At 40.6% G+C, this 27,859-nt stretch overlaps 1 protein-coding gene across 5 annotated transcripts in view; it reads left to right on the top strand.

The window, feature by feature from the left end:
* LOC140478810 (myosin-IIIb) overlaps positions 1 to 27,859 on the top strand; it is a 174,884-nt gene that overhangs the window by 84,872 nt on the left and 62,153 nt on the right. For all 5 annotated transcript variants that reach the window (XM_072572231.1, XM_072572253.1, XM_072572223.1 and 2 more), the window contains 9 exons: positions 12,485 to 12,587; positions 13,807 to 13,963; positions 15,096 to 15,198; positions 16,799 to 16,924; positions 20,105 to 20,213; positions 22,629 to 22,748; positions 23,652 to 23,752; positions 27,116 to 27,202; positions 27,295 to 27,360. In XM_072572231.1, the coding sequence (XP_072428332.1) occupies positions 12,485 to 12,587; positions 13,807 to 13,963; positions 15,096 to 15,198; positions 16,799 to 16,924; positions 20,105 to 20,213; positions 22,629 to 22,748; positions 23,652 to 23,752; positions 27,116 to 27,202; positions 27,295 to 27,360 (972 nt within the window). The remainder of the gene's footprint in view (positions 1 to 12,484; positions 12,588 to 13,806; positions 13,964 to 15,095; positions 15,199 to 16,798; positions 16,925 to 20,104; positions 20,214 to 22,628; positions 22,749 to 23,651; positions 23,753 to 27,115; positions 27,203 to 27,294; positions 27,361 to 27,859) is intronic.

The raw sequence follows: 27,859 nt of genomic DNA, 5'->3' as shown, positions 1-27,859 counted from the left end.
ACAGGACATAATATGTTCGTGTTTAGTGATCAAAAATTTCCTGATTGGGTGCACCACATGAATATTTGTATATCAGTCACTCACTGTAAGCAAACTTTACTACTTTTGTTATATTTACTGAGGCCCACATTTAATGTTACAATGTTGCATGTAAACACCTGAAAAGCCCAACTATCATAATGCAGTCCTCACTCAAAGCTGAAGAAGAAATGTATGAGTCAAATGCAGAGTAAACTAGCTCTGCGGTGCCGCAAAAACATGACCAAGGCCCAGAGCTCACTGAAGTCTTTGGCCAGTGTTAACATTTAGACAGATGATCAAGTCTTGATATCCATCTGTTAAGTAGCCGAATAACCAAGAGGAATTATAATGTGGTGTTTAAGAGTGTGTGGAGTGAGTCATTAAACAATTTCTCCCTTTCACATTGCTCTCTTCTCCTGCCCTGTAAGTAAACTCCAAAGTATTAATTTAGCCATATTCCACACCCTGGACCAACTTCATTCAGTGTTCCAGCAGTGCAAGATCTTTGAGCATGTCAGACAACATCTCTGAACTGAACAAACAAGTTCACAGCTAGGGTGTGAACATTTTACCATACCTGAAATTCCATGATGTCTCCATGAAGGCAGTTTGCTCTACAAAGTATTTCCAGAATTTTAATCTCAATATTCTTTATTTAAACGTGTTGAGCAAGACATTAATGCTATAAGGAGATTTGCAGCTTTTTAAAAACTTCAGGCAAAGTTCTACCCTTCTGTTTCAATGTTTTAGGTTCCTTAGACAATCTGTTTTGTTATGAAGTAAATCTAAGCAGAAGGTTAGCCAAGAATCAACGTGGATTTAGTATAATACAAATTAATAATACCATCATAATTATGGGTAGCTGGTAGTAATGGGTAATGGAGCACGAAACTTAATAGAGAACTGCAGATTCTGAAAATCTGAAACTAAAATAGAGTGCTGGAGAAACCAACAGCAGCTGTTGAAAGAAAAACTGTGCGAGTATCTCAAGTCCAGTGACCTTTCATCAGAACTCCGAGCAGTTCTGAAAAATGGTTCTGGACTCAAAACGTTAACTCTGCTTTTTCTCTGAATGATTGGTTAATAGTTTTTTTTGGACTATTGGAAGGTTTGTAGGAAAAGTTACCCAGGGAACCCCTGCTTTTCCTAATAAATTAATTAAATAAAGTGATCTTGGTCTGCAGAGAAAACTTTCCAAGTTTGTTGATAATGCAAAGCTTGAGAGCATCGTAAACTGTAAGCAAGATGGTATAAAAGAGTATTGAAAAACCTGTGGAGTAAGTGGATGCGTGGCAGATGCAATTCATTGTAGGGTAGTGTAGGTGATGCGTTTTGGTCGGAAAAACATGGAGATACAGAACAAAACCAAAGATGCTGCCCAAAAGGGTGTAAGATAAGCAAGGCAGGCAAAGTTAACTATTAATAAACTATACAGTATCCTTGGCTCCTGTATTCTACATCCCAATTAATAAAGCTAAGGAGTTGATCCTGAACCTGTATAAGGCACCAGTTAGCCTTTCGCTGGGGTATTGTGTACAATTCTGGATGCTACATTTTAAAGGACGGGAATGCATTGCAGAAAACACAGAAGAGGTCAACAAGAATGGTTCCAGAGATGAAAAGTTTTAGTCTGGATTGAAGTAATTCAGACTGTTTTCATTGTAGAGAAGGCCAGGAGGAGATTTGATAAAAATGAGAGGGTGTAGACATTACATTTTATTTTGAAAATGAAAAATCTTGTGTGAGAAAAATTGTTTCCCAAAGTGGGTAGTTGTGGTCTAGAATGCACTCCCGGAAGTATGGTGATGGGCATTTTAAATGAGGTGTTCAGGAGGCTATAGTTAACAAAATAAATAACAACAATGTTCAGGGTAATGGGAAAAGGGAGGAAAATAACACCTCGTCCTATTGCTCAATCTGAGAAGTGGTTCAGACAGGATGGGCTGAATAGATTCTTGCTCGGAGTAGCACTAACAATCCAGCGATTCTGTTAATCGCCTCTGCATGGGCACAACACTGCCTCTCCTAGGATGACCTTATTATAATTCCTATATATTCACACTGCCTCCTCCCAACCTCACCAACTGCCCAGCTGTTAAGATGTCAAAGAGATAAAAATAATCACAGGTTCATAGAAATGTTACAGTGCAGAAGGAGGCCACCACAGTTCCAGGCATTTCACCCCATAGTTTTCCTTGCATCACTGTTGCCTGTTTTGCATATCACTTTAAATCTGTGCCCTCCTTGTTTCGTTATGAGCGGGAACAGCTTCTCCCTACTTACTCTATCCAGCTGGCTTCAGGATTTTAAAAACCTCTATCAAATCTCCTCCTAGCTGCCTTCTCTCCAAGGAGAACTGTCCCAATTTCTTCAGTTTATAAGGGGGGGGGGGGGGAGAATTTAAAGGAGGTGTGCGAGAAATGCTTATTACACAGGGTGTAATAGGTACCTGGAACGTGCTGCCAGGGGAACGTGCTGCCAGGGGAACGTGCTGCCAGGGGAACGTGCTGCCAGGGGAGGTAAAGAAAGCAGATACATTTTTAAGAAGCATTTAGTTGGGTACATGAACAGACAGGGAATACAGGGATATGGGCCATTGCATGCAGATAGATTAATTTAGAATAGCATCGTGGTCAGCACAGACATGGTGGGCCAAAGGGCATGGTCCTGTGTTATACTGTTCTGTGTCATTCGCCTCCTAACCTAAGTTTCTCATTCTTGTAAGTCATTTCTGCACTTTCTCTAATGTGGTCACATCTTTCCTATAATACTGCACCAACAACTATTTACAATACTCCAAATGAGATCTATTTAAGTGCCTTATACACTTCCAACGTCACTTTCCTGTATTCTATTCCACTATTAATAAAGCCATCTTTCAATGATCTGTGCACATATACGTTCAGTATCCCCACTCCTGAATTCTCATTAGAATTATACCTCTGTTTGTCAATATTCTTCCTACCAAAGTGCATCACCTCTCACTCCTCTGTATTATACTTCTTTTGTCCACTCACTGACTTGTCAGTGTTCTTTTTGGAGTTCCACACTGCAGTCCTCTCCGTATTTAATTCTTCCAAGTTTCATGTCATCCCCAAACTTTGGAATTGTCTCCTCTACGCCAAGGCCCAGATCATTAATATCAAGCGAAGCAAGGGTCTAAATATCAACACCTGGAGAACTCCACTATAAACCTTCCTCCAAACCAAAAAGTGTTCATTACCCATTACTCTGGTTTCCATCACTGAGCCAATGTTGCTACTGCCCCTCCTAGACTATGATTTATCACTTTCCTCACGGAACTGTATAAGATGCCTTCTGGAAATTCATGTACACTGCATCAACAGCACTGCCCTAATTGAGCCTGTCAGTTACCTCTACGAAAACCTTTGTCAGTTAAACACAATATCCCCCTTAGAAATCAATGATGACTCTTCCTAATTGCCATTTTTCCATATGTCTAATAATCTATCCTAACTAGTTGTTTCTTTAATCTTCCCTACCACTGAAGTTAAATTAATGGTTTCGAATTGCTGAGTTGTCTTGACCTTTTTGACTAAGGCTATAAGGTTTACAATTGTCCAGTTATCTGGCACTTGCACAAAGTCCAGGGAAGACTGAAAGATTGTGCCCAGTACCTCAGCAATTTTTACCCTCACTTCCTTAAAATTCTTTGCATCTCATCCCATCTATGTGCCAAACATTGATCCAAACCTACTTCCTTAATAATTTTGACCACTTTTAGTGGCAGAGTTCCTCCTCTGTCACCATGATCTGGGCCACATCCTCCTCTCCTGTACAGACAGATGTAAAGTTTTCATTTAATGCCTCAGCCATGCCCCTGCCTCCATGTGTACTTCCCCTTTTTGGTGTCCAGTCACTGTATTTGTCCTTTTTAAACACCTTTTTTTTTACTGTTTATATGCCTGTAGAAGACTTTTCAGATTTCTCTTTGTGAGCTGTTAATCTTTTCTGCTAAATGAGTCAGGAAGATAATTTTAAATGATTTTGCATTAGTCCAAATGAAAGGTCTCTTGGCACAGATAGAACATTACAGCACAGTACAGGCCCTTCGACCCTCGATCTTGCGCTAACCTATGAAACCAATCTGAAGCCCATCTAATCTGCACTATTCCATTATTGTAAGTATTTAAGTTAGCTCACTGAACTTGAAGGTTTGTTTTCGGATGTAACATCATCATCAATGAGAGTCTCCGGTGAAATGCTGGTTATATGTCCTGCCTCTTTATTTATAGATCTTGGTTTCTTAAGGTGGCTGATGTCATTTCTGGTTCTTTTTATTCCTTTTCAAGGGAAAGTAGATAGGATCTAAATTGATGTGTTTATTGATGGAGTTCTGGTTAGAATGCCATGCCTCTAAGCATTCTCATGTGTATCTGTTTCAGCTGTCTTAGGATGTGTGTGTTGTCCCAGTTAAAGTGGTGTCCTTTTTATGTATGGAAACTAGTGATAGCGGGTCATGTCTTTTAGTAGCCAGTTGGTGTTTGTGTGTCCTAGTGGCAAGTTTCCTGCTAGTTTGTCCGATGTAGTGTTTGTTTTTTACAGTTCTTGCATGGTATTTTGTAAATGACATTAGTTTTCCCAGTAGTATCTAATGGATCCTTTAGGTTAATTAGTCGCTGTTTAAATGTGTTGATAGGTTTGTGGGCTACCATGATGCCAAGGGGTCTGAATAGTCTGGAAGTAATTTCTGATATAAGGTAGTGTGGCTATAGTTTTCGGTGGCATTTGTCTGCATGTTTTGGTTTGTTTCTGAGCAATCATCCCAACACCCACAAATGGAGCTGCATCAAGACATTATTTCAATGAGCTACATCACACGACAGCACCCAAGAAGCACAAAAAGCAGAGGAAAAATTGAAACAACGTTTTCAAGAAAAATGAGTACCCAATAAACACAATCTGCCGATCTACCTCAGAAACAAACCCAAACAAGCAGTTACAACGCAATCAAAAACTATAGCCACATTACCTTACATCAAAGACATATCGGAAATGACTTCAGACTACTTAGACCCCTTGGCATCATGGTAGCTCACAAACCTATCAACACCCTTGAACAGCTACAGGATCCATTAGATGCTACGAGCAAAACTAACATCATTTACAAGTTACTATGCAAGAACTGTAAAAGAAAAAAATACTACATCGGACAAACTAGCAGGAAACGCGCGACCAGGATACATTAACGCCAGCTGGCCATCAAAAGACAACTCACTATTACTAGTTTCTATACATACCAGTTCGACTGGGACAACAGACACGTCCTAGGACCGGTGAAACAAAGATATGCATGAGAACTCGTCGAGGCATGGCATTCTAACCAGAACTCCATCAATACATCCATCAATTTAGACCCTATCTGCCTTCCTGTTTATAAATTTAAAAAAAAGGAAATCAAGACCTAAAAAGAGAGAGGCAGGACACACCATCAGCGCTTCATTGGAGAGTCTCACTAATGTTACCCAGTATAGTGATGAAACGTCTAAAAACCAACCTTCAAGCTCAGTGAGCTAACTTTTATCATCAACCTGAGCTACAAATCTTCTCAAAAATCGCTAATTCCATTATCATCAATGTGTTTATCCAACGACCATGTAAATGCCCTTAAAGTTAGTGAGTCTATTACTGTTGCAGGCAGGGCGTTCCATGCTCTGACGACTGAATAAAGAACCTACCTCTGACGTCTGTCCTATATCTATCACTCCTCAATTTAAAGCTATGTCCCCTCGTGCTAGCCATCACCATCTGAGGAGAAAGGCTCTCACTGTCCACCCTATCTAACCCTCATATATGTCTCTATTTAAGTCACCTCTCAACCTTCTTCTCTCTATCAAAAGCAGCCTCAAGTCCCTCAGCCTTTCCTCAAAAGACCTTCCCTCCATATCAGATAACATCCTAGTAAATCTCTTCTGAACCATTTCTAATGCTTCCATATCCTTCCTATAATGCAGTGACTAGAGCTGTATGCAGTACTCCCAAGTGCGGCCTCACCAGTGTTTTGTACAGCTGCAATGTGACCTCATGGCTCTGAAACTCTGTCCCTCTACCGATAAAAGCTAACACACCATATGCCTCTTAACAACACTATCAACCTGGGTGTCAGCTTTCAGGGATCTATGTACGTGGACACCAAGATCACTCTGTTCATTAAAACTGCCAAGATCTTACCATTAGCCCAGTACTCTGTATTCTTGTTGCTCCTTCCAAAGTGAATCACCTCAGACTTTTCCACATGAAATACCATGCCATCTCTCAGCCCAGCTCTGCAGCTTATCTATGTCTTCTCTGTAACCTGCAATGTCCTTTGATGCTGTCCACAACTCCAACAACCTTAGTGTCATCCTTCTATGTCCTCATCCAAGTTACTTATAAAAATGACAAACAGCAGTGGCCCCAAAACAGATCTTTGTGGTGCACCACTAGTAACTCAACTCCAGGATGAACATTTCCCATCAACCACCATCCTCTGTCTCCTTTCAGCTAGCCAATTTCTGATCCAAACCACTAAATCACCCTCAATCCCATACCTTCATATTTTTCTGCAATAGCCTACTGTGGGGAACCTTATCAAACACTTTACTGAAATCCAAATCCACCACATCAACCATTTTACCCTCATTCACCTGTTTTTTTCACCATCTCAAAGAACTCAAGGTTTGTGAGGCATGACCTACCCTTCACAAAACCATGTTGACTATCCCTAATCAAATTATTCCTCTCCAAATGATTATAAATCCTATCTCTTATAATCTTTCCAACACTTTACTCACAACCAAAGTTATGCTCACTAGTCTATAATTACTAGGGTTGTCTCTGCTTCCCTTCTTGAACAAGGGGACAACATTTGCTATCCGCCAGTCTTCTGGCATTATTCCTGTAGACAATTACGACATAAAGATCAAAGTCAAAGTTTCTGCAATTTCCTCCCTGGCTTCCCTGAGAATCCTAGGATAAATCCCATCTGGCCCAGAGGACATGCAGGTACAGCAGGTAGTGAAGAAGGCTAATAGCATGCTGGCCTTCATAACAAGAGGAATTGAGTATAGAAGCAAAGAAGTTCTTCTGCAGCTGTACAGGGCCCTGGTGAGACCACACCTGGAATACTGTGTGCAGTTCTGGTCTCCAAATTTGAGGAAAGACATTCTGGCTATTGAGGGAGTGCAGCGTAGGTTCACGAGGTCAATGCCTGGAATGGCAGGATTACCTTACACTGAAAGACTGGAGCGTCTGGGCTTGTATACCCTTAAGTTTAGAAGACTGAGAGGGGATCTGATTGAGACGTATAAGATTATGAAAGGATTGGACACTCTGGCAGCAGGAAACATGTTTCCGCTGATGGGTGAGTGCCGAACCAGAGGACACAGCTTCAAAATACGGGGTAGACCATTTAGGACAGAGATGAGGAGAAACTTCTTCACCCAGAGAGTGGTGGCTGTGTGGAATGCTCTGCCCCAGAGGGCAGTGGAGGCCCAGTCTCTGGATTCATTTAAGAAAGAGTTGGATAGCGCTCTCAAGGATAGTGGAATCAAGGGTTATGGAGATAAGGCAGGAACAGGATACTGATTGAGGATGATCAGCCATGATCATATTGAATGGTGGTGCAGGCTTTAAGGGCTGAATGGCCTACTCCTGCACCTATTGTCTAGTGACATATATATTTTCACACTTCCCAGAATTGCTAACACCACCTCCTTGTGAACCTCAACCCCGTCTAAACTAGTAGCCTGTATCTCCGTTCTCTCCTTGCTAATATTGTCTTTTTCCAGTGTGAATACTGATGAAAAATATTCACCTAGCACCCCTCTGAGCTCCTTGGACCCCATGTACAACCTCCCACTACTGTACAGTCCTTGACTGGCCATAATCTATTCTAGCCATTTTTTTTTTATTCCTGACATACCTATAGAAAGCTTTAGTGTTCTCCTTGATCCTACCTGCTAAAGACTTCTCATGTCCTCTCCTGGCTATTCTCAGCTCTCTTTAGGCCCTTCGTGGCTAACTTATAACTGTCAAGATCTCTAACTGAACCTTCACATCTCATCCTGCCATAAGCCGCCACCTTCCTCTTGCCAAGAGATTCAACTTCTTTAGTAAACCACGATTCGTTCGCTCAACCACTTCCTCCTCGCCTGACGGGTGCATATTATCAAGGACACACAGTTTCTGTTCCTTGAATAAACTCCACATTTCAATTTGCCCATCCCCTGCAGTTTCCTTCCCCATCCTATGCATCCAATATCTTGCCTAATTGCATCATAATTGCCTTTCCCCCAGCTATAATTCTCTTGCCCTGCGGTACATACCTATTCATTTCCACCACTGAAGTAAATGTAACCGAATTGGAGTCACGATCACTTAAGTGCCCTCCTACCTCCAAATCTAACACCTGGCCTGCTTCATTACCTAATACCAAATGCAATGTAGCCTCACCTCTTGTTGACCTATCTACATACTTTGTCAGGAAACTCCTGCACACATTGGACAAAAACTAACCCATTTAAAGTACTCGAACTACAGCATGTCCAGTCAATATTTGGAAAGTTAAAGTCCCCCATAACAACTACTCTGTTCCTTTCGCTCCTACCCAGATTCATCTTTGCAGTCCTTTGCACGACATCACTGGAACGTTTCTGAGGCCTACAGAAAACTCCCAACAGGGTGACCTCCTTTTCTATTTTTAACCTCAGCCCACACTACTTCAGTAAATGAGTCCTCATCAAATGTCCTTTCTGCCACCATAATACTGTCCTTGACTAACAATGCCACCCCTCCCCCTTTTTTACCACAGAGTTCCCAATGACTAATGCTTTGCTCCTCTTCCCCCCTTCCCTTCTGAGCAACAGGGACAGACTGTGCCAGAGACCTGTACACCATTGCTTAGCCCTGCTAAGTCATTTCCCCCGAACCGTATCCAAAGCTGTATATTTGTTATTGAGGGGAACAGCCACAGGGGCATTGTCTGCTGCAGTGTCTACTGGATCCCTTTCTGTCCCCTGACTGCAACCCATCTGCCTTTTTCCTTCCCTTGAGGTGCGACTGCCTCCCTGTAACTCCTGTCAACCCCCTCTGCCTCCTGAATGATCCGAAGTTCATCCAGCTCCAGCTCCAGTTCCAGCTCCAGTTCCCTAATGTAGTTTCAGTGGAGCTGAAGTCGGGTGCACATTCTGCAGATGAAGTCAGCAAGGACACTAGTAGTGACCCTCACCTTCCACATTCTACAGGAGGAGCATTCAATTGCCCTAACTGCTATTCCCACTGTTCTAATTCCCAAAGAGACTATTAGAGAGAGAGAGAAACTAGTAACTTACCAATCCAGTGCACAAAAGAGGATGACAATGGGTAGGAGACACCACCTGAGTAATGTTTCAGGTAAAGCAACCCCACAAATATATTACCTTACTTACACAGACTTCCCATGTAGGCTCCTGCTCAGTGTGTGCTCCGCCTCTGCACGGGGTAAGCTTTTAAACAATTAATTTCCTTTTCCCAGCAGCCCTCTGGTCCTAACTCCCACTGTAAAATGGAGGCCCCTGAAGCTCGAGGTGGATGGTAAGCATGTGAAGGTTACTGAGGGGGGGGTGAAAATTTCTGAGACACTAACTTCCATCTTCCAATCCTCTTTGGGTACGGACAAAATACCAGAGCACTAAAGGTTTACGACTGTTTAAGAAAAATGTAAAAGGAGTAAATCTGGTAACTCCTGGCAAGTTGGCAACACTGTTAGGGACAATCTAGGGAAATGGGAAGTGTCATTTCAAAGAAAATGGTTTAACAAATGTAAACTGGCATTTGGTTAGTGCTGATTGTACTTGACAGCCTTGATTGCGGTCTTTAATAAACTAACAGTGTTGTTGATAGCATAATTGATACGTATGTGAATTTTCAAAAGATGTTTGATGAAGGAATACAATTAATATTGTGATCTTCAAATTTGTTTACATATTGAAAAGACTGCATGAATAAAAAGACTGTCAAGGCCTATATTATCTAAAATGGAATTAGAGATAGAAAAAAGTAGAATTTTCTGAAGTAACTCAGCAGGTCTGGCTGCATCTTTGGGGAGAAAAGCGTTAACATTTCGAGTGCAGTGACACAGTTACTTGCAGAGATTATGTGGGATTGTACTTTTTACAGCAGCTAGTAGATTTGACAGGGATGCTCAACGTTGTGGTTGTTTAATGCCTTCAGTTCTGGAAGGGATGATGACAAAGGACACGTGTAAGTTTTTGGCTCCAGGAGCCATGAAGGGGGAGTTTTGCTGTGATCTGAAATGCACTACATTAAAGAGCGCTGGAAACTGTTTCCAATAGTAACTTCCGAAGGAGCAATGAACAAAGGCTAGCTAAGTGGAATTGCTTCCTCCTGTTTCATGTGATCTTATTGAGATTACAAGAAGCAAGTATTCCATCAGGGAAAAGAACAAACTGTTAATGTGGTTGAGGTTATTACGTTGTATGAATAACGCTCGTCTTCTGAGTTGTGCAAATGACTCATGCTGCCTTTATTGGCAGACCTTCAGACTTTGGATTTCCACCCCAGACCTTTTATTTGCTTCATGGAATGAAGCTCAATTAAAAATAACCAGATTACAGTTTTACTTTCTCTTTTTGTGCTATTTTTATAGACAATGCATTTCTTCAATTAAAGGCTGACAGCCAATGTTTTTGCTGCTGACCTGAAAGAAAAATTGTATGCTAATTTTTAAAAACTGTCAGTGCAGGTTCTGTCTGCTAATTTCCTCAAGTCCTAATGTGGCCTTCTGTTTGTTAGAATTGAATACAGTTGAATGTCTGTTTGATTGGGATGTTTGCTATTGTGTTCACAAGGATATTTTTTAATCTTCTGATTTTTCACAGAAAATGTGTATTTACAGAACTGATTTATAGCTTTTTTTTTTAATTTTGAGATATCCTTGCCAATGAAACTAACTTCCACTAGATTTGGTGCTCAAGCCCTGAACTAAATGCTGGGTGCCCATTCCAGATCTGACATGTATAGACAGTTCTTCTGTAAAACGATGGTTGCAATCCAGTGCTATATAAAATCATACAATAAAAATAGCACGTAATGCAGTCACATTATAGCCAACATGCACTTTAAACATTTGTGCTTTAGAAAGAGTGTCCCCTATTCGTTAATCACATTACAGCCAATTCGCATTGATGAAACCCATGTTATAGCAGAATGACCTGTAGCCTTTGCCTTGAGGGCGTTTGAAGGATGATCGTGCGGGTGATTGGAAGTAAGGTGGGCTGGGCAGATTGCAACAGCACAGATGGTGCTGGACCTGTAGAAGAAGTGAGGTGGTTATCAAAGGTTTCTTATCTCCCAGCTTTGAGTTTCCTTTAATCTTTTGTGGGATTGGGATGTCCCTGGTGAGGTCAGCATTTGTTGCTCATTCCTAATTACTCCCAAGTGGCTTGTTAGGCTATTTCAGAGAGCAGTTAACAGTCACCCACATTGCTGTAGACCTGGAGGTGCATGTTGGCTAGAGTGGGTAAGGATAGAGGATTTTCTTCCCTAAAGGAAACGAGTGAACTTGCTAAATTTAATCATCAATTGTTGACAGTTGCTGTGATCATCATTTGGGGAGATCAGCTTTACATTCAGATTATATGAACAGAATCTAAATTTCACTGATTGAAACCATGCCCCTCCAAGTATTAGCCTGGGCCTCTGACTTGCTAGTCTGGGGACATCATGGTTCCTCTTGGGGTGCAGGGTGATAGAAAAAGAGAGCGAGAGACGAGTTGCAGAGAGATAGAGAACCTGTTGTAGTAGGACGAGGATGAGGAGTAGGAGTAGGACTCTCAGGCACCACTAGCCACCTCAAGTCCTCCAACACAACCTCTCCCATCTGCACAGCTGCCAGGAGCAATGCGTGCAGCAATTGCACCTTCAGGTTCAGTGGTCTCTGACTGTACAACCTTCTTGAACTAAACCTGAAGCCACAGGGTAACCTATGGGTGTCCAGGTCAAGCTAACTTTCAATCCTTTACACCAACAGAGCCTCCGAAACCAGAGTCAGCAACGTGATAAACTTCTCTCTGATTATAATAGAAACCAGGAACTGAGAGGGCTGGAAAATTGCAACACAAACAGAAAGAGCTGGAGAAACTCAGCAGGTCTGGCAGCATCTGTAGAGAGAAAAGCAGAGCTAATATTTTGACTCCTGTTCTGATACAGGGTTACTGAGCTTGAAGTGTTAACTCTGTTTCTCTCTGTACAGATGCTGTCAGCCCTGCTGTGTTTCTCCATACTTTGCATCTCTCTGGTTTGTCCATCTGTAAACCTGAAGGTTGAGGACCTGAGCACAAGCTGAAAGAATAGCATTATCTCTCTGTGTATCTCTAACTATCTGTTTCTATTGAATAGAGAAGGAAACAAGTGGTCAGTTATCATTTCAGAATTTAATTTACATGTAACTTTCTTCCTGTAGGTGAATCCACTTCTGGAAGCTTTTGGAAATGCCCAGACTGTGATGAATGATAATAGCAGTAGATTTGGGAAATACATTCAATTGCGATTTCGCAACACTGCAGGTAAAAATGTTGATCTATCCCCTATGCATCCAAGCTAAAAATGACAGCTGATACTTGGTTAGAATGTATTCTGTTCTGACTCTATTTTAGATTGACAGGCGTCCTCCGACGTAAGACCAAAAATGCAGATGCTGGAAACCTGAGATCAAAACAGAAAGGGGAATATTTTCAGCATTGTTTTATTGTGTTAATTTAATACTCCCAGCCATTCCAGACTGTATCTGTGTTCAGATCCAAAATGGTTGAGTCTTTTAATTTCCATCAGAAATGGCCAAGCAGTAACTTCAAGAAGAGAGTCCACCCCCATGTTCACAGGTTGACCGGAAATTCACAGTAAATGCCAAAGAGAGCAACACCCTGAGAATGAATTTAAAAAGGGTTTGTCTCTCCCCTTGCCTCCGCCATGATAGCTTGGTCATGCAACACTTGTCTCACTTGTGTATGGTATTGACTGGTTGATCAGTTAGCCTGGATGCAGGCTGGGAGTTTTCTGCACTTGGCAATAGGTAACTCTGTAAATCAATGTCCAGGTGGAAACTTGCCATTGCTCTGAAATTTTAGCCGGATTAACCCCTGGCAGTTTACTGATGTAATAAATGCACCAAAAATGGACATTAAATAGGGGAGGCTAAAAATAATGTACCTCTGCACCTCTTTATTTTGAACTTGTACATTTTTGTTTCAGTTGTGTTTTTGATTAGATTCCCTACAGTGTGGAAACAGGCCCTTCGGCCTAACAATTCCACACCGACCCTCCGAAGAGTAACCCACCCAGACCCATTTCCCTCTGACTAATGCACCTAACACTATGGGCAATTCACCTGACCTGCTCATCTTTGGACTGTGGGAGGAAACCGGAGCACCCTGAGAGAATGCACAAACTCCACATCTGAGGCTGGAATCGAACCTGGGACCTTGCCGCTGTGAGGCAACTGTGCTAACCACTGAGCCACCATGCCACCATCTATCATTCTTGCCCAATAGATGTTACATTGACTAAGATCTGGGCTGGTTAGGGTTCCTCTAAAAGCCAGAGTTAAAATTAGATTTGGGAAATACATTCAATTGCGATTTCGCAACACTGCAGGTAAAAATGTTGATCTATCTCCTATGCATCCAAGCTAAAAATGACAGCTGATACTTGGTTAGAATGTATTCTAATTCTAATGAACTGGATATTGATTGTAATATATATAACTTCATGCTTCACTTTATTCAGTGAAAGGTGCTAAAATCAATGAATACCTCTTGGAGAAATCCCGGGTTGTACATCAGGATGAAGGCGAGAGAAACTTTCATATATTCTACTATATGTTTGCTGGAATATCTGCTGCTGACCAGGAAGTTTATGGTCTCTTGGACCCTACGTTTTACAGGTAACGTTTTTATTTTAACAGCTTGCCACACAGTTTTAGATTTGGTCTTAATGTCAAGTAGGTTATTATTTTAATAGAACTCTCAAAGACGCACATTGTTGCAGTGAAAGGTATATTAAAAGGCTTCCGTTATACCAAATTTTTTAAAATAACTTTGGATACTGTAAATCAGGAAACAAAAACAGAAATTGCTGGAAAAGCTCAACAGGTGTAGCAACATCTATGGAGAGAAATCAGAGTTAATATTTCTGGTTGAGTGGTCCCTCCTGAGAACTGATGGTAGCTAGGTCTCCTGTACATTGGGGAAACTAAGCATGGACTGGGTGACTGCTTCACAGAATACTCGCGCTCTGCAAAAAAGACCTTGAGCTTCCAGTTTGCTGCCATTTCAATTCACCACCCTGTTCCCTGGCCAACATCTCTGTCTCAGGTTTGGTGCAGTTTGGGGACCCTGAGCCCTCCAGACTCAATATTGAGTTCAATAACTTTTGGGCTTGAACTCTCCCATGTTTACACCTTACCTCCTGCCCCCTCCCTAATTTCTGCAGATAAACCCAACATTTTCCTAGCTACCATTAGTTCTGAGGAAGGGTCACCACACCTGAAGGGTTAACTCTGATTTCTCTCCATCAATGCTGACAGGCCTGCTGAGCTTTTCCAGCAGTTTCTGTTTTGGCTTCATTATACCCTTTGGCTTGAACTGTTATGTGGATAATAGAATATGCAAAATGGAAATAATTTTAAAAATCACAACACCAGGTTATAGTCCAACAGGTTTATTTGGAAGCACTAGAGTTTGGAGCGCTGCTCCTTCAGGTAGTTGTGGGGTATAAAATCGTAAGACAGCATTTATAGCAAAAGTTTAAGTCTCATAACAACGAATCCAAGTCTTTTTCAGTATATAATTTCAGTTACATCACACTGTAAACTTTTGCTATAAATTGTGTGTCTTAGGATCTTATCCTCCACAACCACCTGATGAAGGAGCAGCGCTCTGAAAGCTAGTGGTATTGTGTGATTCTTATCTTTGTTCACCCCAGTCCAATACCAACATCTCCAAATCATGGAAATAATATGTAATTTTTGCTTTCTTTCCTTCCTACCATTATACCACAATCCAAAACTTTTCTAGGTACTTAAATCACAAATATGGTGCAGTGGAAACCATCAAGCAATGGAGCAAGAAATATAATGAAGTGTGCAATGCCCTGGATATGGTTGGCTTTTTAGAGCAGGTAAATAGCTGTATTTTCCAAAACCTCTGAACTGTAATTCAGTTGTTAAAATGCACATATGTGGTGATCAAGTAAACTGGGTGTATCCAAATCCAAGATCTGTGATGTTATTCTCGGTATTTCTTTTCATTCATTGGATGTGGTATCATTGGATGAAGCAGCAAATGCTGCCCATCCTTGTTACTCTTGAGAAGGTCATGTTGAGTCACGACCTTCAACCAATTCTGACCGTTTCCCGTCAGTAGAATCACAGTGCTGTTATGGCGTAAGTTCCAGGACTTTGACCCAGTGACACCATGGGCAACATTATCTTCCCTGGTGTGAGTTTGTCTTGTAATATCTATATTTAGTCAAGTTGAACTTGGGGGAGAAAAAGCACATCATTTCAAAGTTTTTTGGCTTGCACTCATTGAGACATTTCATTAAAAATACCAGTTCATGGGAGAAGACAAATAGTTACACTACATGAGATTATCAATTAGTTGCCATATTGACTCTGCTTGTTTGGTAGCGTCTTTGCCATGGAGATTGTACACATTAATTCTGATTGACACCTAACTGTAAGGCTTTTTAAAATTAATCCAGGTAGGTTGACTCTGATTTGGCCATGGCATTGCCTTGAGAAATGAACCTATTTTGTTGAGTTGAAACAGTTTGGAGCGCTGCTCCTTCAGCAGGTAGTTGTGGGGTATAAAATCTATATTTATTCTAATTCTATTTCAGAACAATCCTTGTTTTGCCCAGAAAGGATGTCTTCAGTCAGAACTCTTTTCTCCCTGAGTAATTGCACCTTCCTATCGCTCAATTGCTAGTTCAGGTCATTGACTCACCTCGCAAATGGCTAGCTTTTAGAGCAAGTGTGAAAACAAGGCATTTTTAAACTGAGAATGGCCTTCATGTGACAGCATGACATAAGTACACAAAATATCAACATGTCTTTGCAAACTAGTCAACAATGGTTTTTGTTTATTGTGCTTAATGTACTTAGATGTAATTATTGGAAACTGCTAAATCACTAAAATTTTGCTTAAGCTCTCCTCCCCATTGGGCACATGCTCAAAATAAATGGTCTCTTCATATCAAAGGGTAACTGTGTGAGAAGAACTGAAGGGAGATGAGAGAACTGAATGTTCTCTTGCTCACTCTCAATCGACACCCATAGAACATTTTATCTGGAGTTATAATTTTTAAGTGATTTGTCGCAAGAGAGCACCTTGTTGGTTGTGCAGAAAGAGAGAATAGGTTGATATGGATTATTTGTTTGATTATTTAAACTCTAATTCTTATTTCCACAATTTGCCAAAGCAACAAATTGACATAGAGCTGGAGTGTATTTATGTTTTGTTTTAGAGTAAAGATATGCCAAAAGCATACATTTATTATTGAAACTGAAAGTGACTATAACAGAACATTTAGAACATTAATGTCACTCTGCTTTATACTACTATGAAAATTAAACCAATGCCAATGTGTACCACAACTTGTCACGGTTAAGAGCAGACTATATAACATCACATTGGCTTGTAGTGGAAAATGGGTACCTTGTACCATTTTGTCAGTTTACAAATAATCTGACTCTTCTTCACCATTTTCATTATAGGAGCAGGTCGACATGATGACAATACTGGCAGGAATCCTGTCATTGGGCAATATCATTTATGAGCCTCAAGAGAATGGAATCCTTAAAGTAACAGATCAGTCAAAGGGATGGCTGAAAGCTGCAGCAGTAAGTTTACATTTGATATGGAATTCAACTGAATTAAAGCAAAGAAGCTAAAGGAATTTGAATTTCCCTCGTGTGAGGATGATGTTTTACAGAATAGTAATAACTCTGATTTTTTTACATATGTTAAATCTGGAAATATCAAGAATGGAATTACTAATCATCATTGAAGCTTATAAAATGTTCCTATCTCAGCAACTTTGTTCTTTCATAATCAACAATTCCATTTTGTTTCAGAAATGGGCCGGCTTTATGAATCCTTCATCCTTTTGTTCTATATTGAAATCAATGTCTTGCGCATCATCGCCTTGAATTCATACTTTTGCTAGGATGTGACTGCATTCAGAGTATCTCTCGGAGTAAATTTATCTTTGGAGCTACCTGTCTTTAGGGGAATTGTCAAGCAAACAATTGCCATTTACAAATAGTGCTTCTGCTGCTTGGACTATTCCAGAGGAACCCTGCAGTACCACCCCCAACCCAAAGTTGGTATCTGGTTTATTGACATCAGCTGCATGCTACCAAACTCACTTTGAGGGATGGCCTTTTATCGCCATTGGGCAACAACAAAAGGGGGAAAAGCAGGAGAATCCGTGACAATCAGTTCCAGAACTCTGACTGTTTTACCAAGGATACTTCAGCTATGCCTGCCCTCCTATTCCCCATTCTATTGTCTGTCGGTCTTTCTTGCCCATGTTTCCTAGGGTTGGGTCATGGACATCCACTGGATTGGTCCATGCTTGCTGGCAAAGCGCTGAGGTGGCTTGCCATTGCTATCTGCAGGAGGGCTGACTGGGAGGCATTCCTGGCATATTGAAAGAATTCAGAATGGTAATCGACCTATTTTCCAAGGTCAACAAGTCATGACAGGAGACTCTTCATCTGGAGCTTCAGGCCCAGAGATGGTGACACTTCCCACTGTCGATCACCCCTCCTCACCATTCATCCGCTGTCCCATAATCCTTACCATTTCCATCGTAACTACCAGGCTGTTGCCTTTTTTCCAGCCTAATCTTGAATTCTGTCTTCACTTTGATAAAAAAAGATAAAGATTGACACCAAAATCTGAACTAAAAACACATTGACCAGGAAATATTCTCTTAGCATGTCAGTATTGATTAGAAATATCACTTGCTCATCCACATGGTGGAAGCTCTTGATGCCCGTCTCATTTGCCTGCTCTCAATAAATACAGAGGATAACAGTACATCTGAGGTCTGTGTATTTCTTTTGAATTATTAACTAAATTTCACTCTCCATTCAAGTTGCTGATTAAGATTCTCTGAATCAGTAATCAGTTATTAAAGAAGTAATATGGGTTTTTGTCAATTTTTTTTACTTATTCTAAAGCAAGATACATTTCTCATAGGATGTAGCCATGACAGCGAAACAATTACCTATTTCCTTACAAATGTAAATGGGCTCTGGAACATGCTAGTTTTTTAAAATCTAAAATTAGCCGAGTATTCAATATAAGTTAACTGGCATACCATTTCTGTGAAACTGTAAACTTCTACTATTTTCTTTGCATTGTAAAGTCAAGGTGTTCTTCCTTAACTTGTGTTTTCATTGTCATTATCTAGTGAGCTGTTGAAGGCAATCCACAAATGAACACAATGTATGAATGCATTCAGTGTAACAAATATATACCCTCACTTCACTGGCGCCATGGCAAGGACAATGATCAGAAACACACAACAAAAATACAATGACCTTACCAAAGCGACTGCTCAGCACTTGCTGATTTTTTTTTTAAATTTTCTCAACCTTTCCTAAAGTAATATTGGCAGTTGATGCTTCTGCGTCCATCTGTTTGACGGCTAATTGAATAACACTTTGCAAATGAATCCACCTTCCTTTTCTTTCTATCATACTTTCAGAACAACTTTTACTTACACCCCACCTAAGATAGTAAGATATTCCAAAATGCTTCACAAGGGCATTATCTGAAAACATCTGTCACGAAACTATATGAAACATTTGGACAGGTTTGTCAAAGCAGTGCATTCTAATTATGGAATGGTAGCTCAGTGTTTAACACTGCCTCCTCATGATGCCAGGAACCCGGGTTCAATTCCAGTCTCAAGCAACTGTCCGTGTGGAGTTTGTACATTCTCCCAGTGTCCACGTGGGTTTCCTCCTGCAGTCCAAAGATGTACAGGTTAAGTAGATTGGGCAATTTAGTATGGCCATAGTGACTAGGGATGTGTAGGTTGGGTGGCCTAGCCATGGGAAATGCAATGTTACAGGGATAGAGGAGAGGGTTGAGTCTGGGTGGGATGCTCTTTGGCGAGTCAGTGTGGACTTGTAGTCTTAGCAGCCTGTTTCCCACACTGGAGGGATTCTATAAAAATATTTGTGAGGTGAAGACAAGACCATCAACCATAAAACAGTGTAAACAAGGAATTGGAAAAGTGGAAGGTTACAGGAGACTTGAGAAATGTCTAAAGATGTTATGAGGTGAGGACAGATAGCAATTTGAAAGCGAAGAATTTTAAAATGGGGAGTATTACGTTGATTGCCACACTAGGAGACAATGTAGTCAGCAAATACAGGTTTGATGGAGTGAATGGGATTTGGTGTGGGTTTTAGACTTCAGAATTTTGGGTAAGCTCAATTTTATGGAGGTGGCTGGCCAGGAGAAGGTTAGGATAGCTTCTGTCTACCTCCCACACCCCTTTTGTGCCCTTAGACCACCTTCCCGTTTTAAAAAAAAGTTAAGTACTGAGATTAGAAGACTAGTCCTTAGGATCACAAATGTAAGCATTATCCTGACAGGACTAGAATGAAAAATCACATTAATATTTCCAAATTCAGTCAATTGTTTTCAAAAGCAGCTGAAGAAAGGAAACCTAGAAGTAGGAGTCTCCTAGTTATTGCTGGAACATGGGAAGTGGGTGGTGAAGTGGAAAGTATGTACTTGTTTGGCCAAGTGGTATGAATTGATGGTATCAACTTTGTAATTTCGGTAGAGAAGTTTTTAAAAAAAACAAATTAACATGGAATTGTATGAATTACACAGGAATGTATGTTTACCAGATCTAAATTTATATGTCGAAGCACAGTAGGAAGAGGAGCAACAGGATATTCTGGTACTGACTTCAACAATTCAGCTGGTGTTGAGCAGAATTCATCCCTGTTTTATTTGATCTGACCATCCTGTATTATTATTAAATTCAACAGGGTCAGTTTGGTGTTGAGGAGGAAGAACTGTTGAAGTGTTTGATTTGCACAATGGCAGTAACTCGAGGCGAATCCATTCAACGGTATCACAGCAAGCAACAAGCTGAAGGTAGGAACAAATGTTTTAAACTGGCAGCATTCGGCAGGGTTTTCAGCTGTAGTAAACTGCAGTTTAAATGCGGGTATTTTGATATGACACCGTCTGGTAATATCCTTGAACTAGATTACTGAATAAGTTTTTAATTCTGATAAGCTGCTTCCTACTCAATTATTTAATCTTTTGAGCAAAGGAGAATGTAAGCCATGTAGAAAATAAAAGGACCTAGATTCAGTTATTGGCTTGTGTTGAAAGAAATGTCCTCAGATGAGTTCACTTTGTGTTAGGAAGCAGCCAAATGAAACAATATTGCTGCTTTTGTATCCTCTTCAGCAACTCTTTCACTGGCAAATAAGCATCAGCAGAGCAGTTTTTCTTGCTGTGGCTCTTGCCATGCTTTTTTGGACAACGAACTTGCCAGTGTTCACTGTGAGCTGGGGACGCCACAAATAATAATCCACCTCCTACCTCTTATTATCCTATCTCCTAAGTTTCAAGTAAAGGGATTGAATTAAACTGTCTTAACGTACCAGAAACCTGGCACCAACCTACTTAACCAAACAGCTCAGTTTGTTGACATGTCTACCACTTCGCATCCATTCTCATTACCACTTTTCATGGTAAGGATTGTACTGTCTTAATGCACTGCAACCATTTACTGAAGTCGTTTTCACAGCATCACAAAACAAAAGCAAACTGTGGATGCTGGAAGTCTGACATTAAAAACAAAATGCTGGACACACCCAGTAGGTCAGGCAGAGTTGACATTTCCACTTGATCTATTGTCAGAACTGAGAGAAGAAATGTAACAGATTTTAAATAACTACAGCAGCAAGAGAACAGCAACCTCTGCAACAGCTGCATGTATTTTGTGTTAAATAGAGGTCTTATGGTGCATTGGGTAATGCCCCTTGCTCTATGTCAGAAGCTCTGGGTTCAAATCTTCCTGAAAGCTTCATGGGTAAGGAAGGTGTGTCCATAATGCAGCCAGACTGGTGGAGTGCAAATTGTTCCTACATGCGCTAATGGTATACAGTAAGAGGAGGGAGATTCCTGGTCAGTTATGTGATGGAAAGAAATTGGAAGGCTTTGCCATCAGAGTCCATTGCTCATGGCTCCAATAGGAAAGTAAAATTATAAAAGTGCCAAGCTTTGACTCCATACAGGTCATTTGGCCAGATAGCTGGTGTGGATCAGTTTGATGCCATCAGCATAAAGTTCAGTCCCTGTACCAGCTGGGATGGCTCTCTGCCATAGAGGAGTTTTCAGCTCTGAGTTTACCTGCTGCTCAGCAGAAAACTCTGAAGTAGTGTTTCTTTTTAATCATTCATGGGTTGTGGTGTCACTGGCTTGGCCAGTATTAATTGCCCCTGAGGTGTTGCTGAGCAGCCCTTTTGAACGGCCGCAGTCCAAGGAGATCTACATTGCCATTAAAGATGGAGTTCCAGTGACCCTGAAGGAACGGCGATCTGTTTCCAAATCAGGATGTTGAGTGGCTTGGAGGGGAACTTGCAGACGTTCAGTGCAAACCAAGTCCAGGTTTTGTTGCATTTGGACCTGTGACTCCTCAGATTCTGAAGGATATCTGAATGGTGCTGAATCTTGTGCAATCATCCCCAAGCATCCCCACTTCTGACCTTTTATGATGGAGGATAATGTTTGGGCCTAGGACACTACTCTGAGGAATTCCTGCAGAGATTTCTTGGAGATGAGATGACTGACCAGGAATGATTCCAGTTTTGCTGGAACTCATTGACACCACACTCCGTCATATACACCCTTCGTACTCTCTCACCCCACTTCTGGACTTTAATTTGTTCTTCGATGTTTGAGGTCAGGGGCTGTGTGGCCCTGGCATAACCCAAACTGGGCATTGCTGAGCAGGTGCTGCTTGATGGCACCTTCCATCACTTTACTGATGATTGACAGTAGACTGATTGGGAGGTAATTGGCAAGTTGGATTTGTCCTACTTTTTACCTGGGCAATTTTCAACATTGTCAGAAAATGTATCAGTGTTGTAACTTTAACATGGAAGGGTTTTTTCATGTTGCATCACATTGTCTTTTTAAAAAAGTGAACAAAGAGGTTGGCAGTAAGAAAAGGTTTAGTCAAAGAGCTGAATTTTGAAGAAGATAGGTAGTTGGGAAATGTGGAAGGTTTTAGGCAGAATTCCGGAGTTCAAGAGACAAAATCAAAAAATTGCTAGAAAATCTCAGCAGGTCTGGTAGCATCTGTGGAGAGAAAGCAGAATTAACATTTCAGGTCCAGTGACCCTTCTTCAGAATCGATGAAAGAGCTGCATAAATAAAAGTTTCTGAATTCTATGGTCAACACATTGATCAGTGAAATGGAAGTACAGACCATGATTTGGGACCACTGGTGTTGGTTATGTTTCTTTTTAATGTCTGTTTGGAATATGATTTCAGATGCCAGAGACTCTATTGCTAAAGTTGCTTATGGCAGAGTTTTTGGCTGGATAGTCAGCAAAGTCAACCAGCTTCTGGCTCCAAAGGAAGATGTGTGTACTACAGAACTCCAGGAGATAGGTATGTAATACTGTCTCTCCTTTCTAAATCATGGTGGGTTAAACTCTGTGGAAATATTGTCCTATGCTTTCTAAAATTACTGGTGCATGTGTTAATACCAGTTAAATCTGCCTGGCCATGAGCGAAGATGGTAGTGTCGTATTAATGTCACTTGACTAGTAATCCCAAATTTCACTATCTGCCGTGGAGGGATTCGAACCCAGGTCCTCAGAACATTCCCTCTGTCTCTGGATTAACAATCCTGGTGATAATGCCACAAGGCCATCACCTCCCCTGATGAAGGGCTTTTGCCCGAAACGTCGATTTCGCTGCTCGTTGGATGCTGCCTGAACTGCTGTGCTCTTCCAGCACCACTAATCCAGAATTTGGTTTCCAGCATCTGCAGTTATTGTTTTTACCTAGTAATCCCAAACCCAAGGCTAGTGTTCTGGGACATGGGTTCAAATGCCCCATGGTTAAAATTCAAAGATGGTGATGTTTGTATTCAATGAAAGTCTGGAATGCAAAAAAGCTAAACTAATTTGGCCATATAATCGCTATTGATTGTTGTAAAAACCCATTTGGCTCACTAATGGCCTTCAGGGAAGAAAATCTGTCATCCTTACCCAGTCTGGCCTGCATGTGACTCCTGACCCACACAATGTAGTTAATTCTAAGTTGCCCTAAGGGCAATTAGGAATGGATTAAAAAATGCTGGCCTAGCCAGTGACATCCATATGCCATGAATGAATAAAAAGAAAAGTCAGTGTCTTGCCATTTTGAATATTTTGCCCTTTTTGTTTTTGGGAAAAGTAACAATGTAATTGGGAATGTGTATTTCTTGTGATACCGCCTATTAAAAACACCTCCCTACATTTAAATTATTAATGTTGGTTACAAAGTGTATTTTTGGATTTTTTTTAGGTATACTAGATATTTTTGGATTTGAAAACTTTGCAGTGAACCGATATGAACAGATGTGTATTAACTTGGCAAATGAACAGCTTCAGTATTTCTTCAATCATGTAAGTAAACATCAATTTTAATACGCAGCTAAGAGAGGACTTATCTGGTTTTAAATACCTCAGCATGAAAAATAGAATTGCTTCTGGCCAGTTATTCTTACATATTAAAAATTGCAATACTCGTGTCAAACTGCAAAAAGTCAATAAAATGGTTTCTAGAGTTTTGTAAAGGAATTAATGATTTCTCATACACAATATGTCTGCCTTTCAAGAATATTTTGGTGGCAGGAATGCCCCTATAGCTCATACTAAGAGCTCCTTTATTTCTCAGGAATGCAAAAGATCTTATAGAATTTATCACTTAACAAAACAATAAAAAATCAAGTATTGAGGTTTGCTTAAGTTCGAGAATTATATGTGAGAAAGTAATACTATGAATGGGGAAAAATAAATAAGCTTCATTGCATATTAAATTGTAGCACATATAAAACAGGTTTATACAGTCATAAACTGGTGATGAAGCATTATGTTTGCTTGTAGTATACCCATGTTAATAGCTGCCATTATGGGCCAGATTTTGTAATAGTAGTGATAGAGAAATTGTCAGTGTCGCAATTAGTGATTCTACGATAATTCACAGAATGTACTGCAATCAGTGCAAAAGTAATTGAATTGATTTTACTGGTGGGCGGTGTTACCTTTCAGATTGCCACATACACAGGATCCTAATAACAAGGTCACAAGTTAACACAGCCACCAAAATGCCAGTCACATGTTCCTGTGCTCTTCCCACACCCTCACTCCTGTCCATCACAAATCCTGTGCTAACTGATAATACTCTAAAGGCAGTATAAATCTGTTTATTTCAGAAGAAATTGTCATCAAAGAGATCACTAGATCTTTCTGGGCTCCTGGAGCATTATGGATAATCCTTAGTGAAACATATCATACAAGATATTATGGTATCATGGAAGTCTACCAGGGTGTTAGCAAATATGAGGAAGTTCAACTACAAAAGGCTGCATTTTACACTCCATTATGTACAATTTGAAGACAATCCAATGGGTGGCTTGTCTTGACCTGCCTTCAACTATCAACACTGGCTCCCAGTGTTAAATTGCTGTTGGGCAAGGCTCATGCGCAGGATCTCCTTATCTCCTTAACCAAAGGTACAGGGAGCACGGTGTCTTCTAACTCTCATCCCAAGGAGAGGTTGAATGGACTCTTATTTTTAGAATGGAGAAGGTTTGGAAGTGACCCAGGAGAGGTTTGCATGTTGATTGAAAGATTTTTGTGGAGGAAATGAGGGGTAGTATTCTCTGTGGCAAATGGATTATAAACTAAAAATCATTGATTCAAACATATTGGAGGGAAAAAAACCTAAAAGGGATGATAAATATGTTTTCACTGAGTTGTTGGGATCTGGGGTGACCTACCTGAAAAGATGATGCAAGTTGATTCCATAGGTAATGTTAAACGAGTTGGGCTCAGGCTTGAGGTTTAGGTTTTACAGAGTTAGGAGCATAATGGGATGATGTAAAAGGCTTTCAGATTCTGAGATTTCAATTCTGTAACAAACATGAAATGAAGAAATTTAGGATTTAAGAGACAGGAAAAAAGATTTTTTGATTTTCTTGGGTTTAGGGGATTGTCTAACTGGGAAAGATTATTAGATTAAAACTGGGTCTGAACTCAGAGTTCAAAATAATAAGAGGTGATTTTATTGAAACAGAAGATAGAGATGTGGATCAGACAGGACAGATTCAGAGAGCTCGTCATCTGTGGGAAAGTCAAGAATTAGAGAACGTATCTAAAAATAAGAGGTCATAGAGGTCTACAGCACTGAAAGAAAATCTCTGTTCAATGAGTCTGCACTGGTCAAAAATAACCAGGTATCTATTCTAATCTCAAGATCTCTCTTTTTAAGGTGGAAATAAGAATTTTGTCCTGATTGTTAGGAGTCCGTGGACCTTTTATTCCCCAAAGATTGATGTGGACAAGGCTATTAAGTATTTTTTTTTTAAAGCATAAATAATTTTGTTGACTAACAAAGGTCTCAGAGGACATTGGGGGTATGCAGGAAAGTAGGCCAAGGCTAAAATCAGATCAGCCATAGTGGGCATGGCAGGTTTAAGGAACTAAATGGCCTGTTCCTCCTTACTCTTGAGTTCTGACATTACAGTAAAATAGTTTGTTTGGGGGGGGGGGGGGTGGAGGTGGAAAAAAACTTAATTAAACTTTGACGGGGCCTACCTTTTGTGAAGAGAAATCCTCTGTGTAGAGAGTTTGAGACTAATTATAACTAATCACGCCCTGACTTACAACTGAATGCCCCAGCCCTACTTCATTATGTTTAATCAGTAACTTTTCACTGCCTTCCCCATGATGGATTTACTGCTGATGATGAAACAGAATTTTGTATATTGCTGCACAGAACAGGTTTCATTGTCTTGCTCATGTCTAATGGCACTGACCTTAGTTGACTTTGATTCTCCGGTGGCCACCTTATCTGATGACCTCAGTTCATAGATTCATTCTTCACCAGGTCCTGCCTTCATCACATGAAGCTCTTCTTGGAAATACTCAAACTCAATGGTCTTTTCAACGGTCATTTATATAGATGTTGAAAAGCAGTGGACCCAGCACTGATCTTTGTGGCCCACCATTGGTCACAGGTCTTCAGTCTGAAAAGCCTTGGAGCGCAGTTTCATAGTTCCTTGAAAGTGGTGTTCCAGATAGATAGGATGGTAAAGAAGGCGTCTAGTATGCTTACCTTTATTGGTTGGTGCATTGAGTCTAGTAGTTAGGAGGTCATGTTGCGGCTGTCCAGGACATTGGTTAGGCCAGTTTTGGAATACAGTGTGCAATTCTGGTCTCCTCTTATCGGAAGGATGTTGTGAAACCTGAAAGGGGTCAGAAAAGATTTACAAAGTAGTTGCCAGGGTTGAAAGGTTTGAGCTATAGGGAGAGGCTGAACAGGCTGGAGTGTCAGAGACTGAGTGGTGACTTCAGAGGTTTATAAAATCATGACTGGCATTGCTAGGGTAAATAGACAAGGTCTTTACCCTAGGATGGGAGAGTCCAAAGCTAGAAGGCAGAGGTTTAGGGTGAGAGGGGAAAGATTTAAAGGGACCTAAGGTGCAACTTTTTCCACAGAGGGTGGTGCATGTATGGACTGAACTGCCACAGGAAGTGGTGGATGCTGGTACAATTACAACAGTTAAAAGGCATTTGGATAGATAGATGAATAGGAAGGGTTTAGGGGGATGTGGGCTAAATGCTGGCAAATGGGACTAGATTAATTTAGGACATCTGGTCAGCATGGACAAATTGGACAGAAGGGTCTATTTCTATGCTGTACATGCCCATGACACTTCCTTTTAAATGAAAAACCTACATGAAAAGTTTTTTTTTGCTCTGCAGCACATATTTATAATGCAGCAAAAGGAGTACAAGGAAGAAGGACTTGAGTGGGAAACTATAACTTATAAGGACAACAAATCAATATTGGTAAGAACAAAACAGACTGACATTTACAAATATATCTATATTTATTGGCATTTGTGTTCTGTTCTATTGATGTGTAAATTTCCTGTCCATAGGATCTTTTTTTAGCAAGACCCCTTGGTGTGTTTTCTCTGTTGGATGAACAAAGTGCATTTCCGCAGGTAAGCATTGAAAAGGTTTATTGGTAACATTTTAGACGTAGTAATTATTCTGGAGCAAAGTACTGCAGGTGCTGACAATCTGCAGTGCAGACAATAGCTTTAAGTACAGCTCTGGAGAGAAAAGCAGTGAAAAAGATCTGAATTAATTAGCTTTCATTAGATTTGAAGTTCAAAATTAATCCCAAGATTTACAAAAGCCAGAATGAAGTCTCCTTTTCTTTTTACCAGCCCCCTCCCCAACTCCATTTTGTTTTCCTTCTGCTCAATACGTTTCTCCAGCTAAACCTTCCCATCATCACCCCCACCCCCCACAAACACTGCTAACCACTGAGCCACTCTGCTGCCCTTAGTAAGAAACAAGATTATCCTTAACAAACCGATGCTGTAACATATCCACTCATCTGTTTTTTTTAACTTTGAACTGCACTTGGCGCTCAGTGTGTTTGTTCAAATGGCTCCTGGTCTTCCTCCTGTAAGTGCTGGAGCTTCTTGTTTACTG

The sequence above is a fragment of the Chiloscyllium punctatum genome, chromosome 1, assembly GCF_047496795.1.
Source record: "Chiloscyllium punctatum isolate Juve2018m chromosome 1, sChiPun1.3, whole genome shotgun sequence".
NCBI classification, from domain to species: domain Eukaryota; kingdom Metazoa; phylum Chordata; class Chondrichthyes; order Orectolobiformes; family Hemiscylliidae; genus Chiloscyllium; species Chiloscyllium punctatum.
Note: the sequence above shows the minus strand (reverse complement) of the source record. Positions and strands in the feature narration are given on the sequence as shown.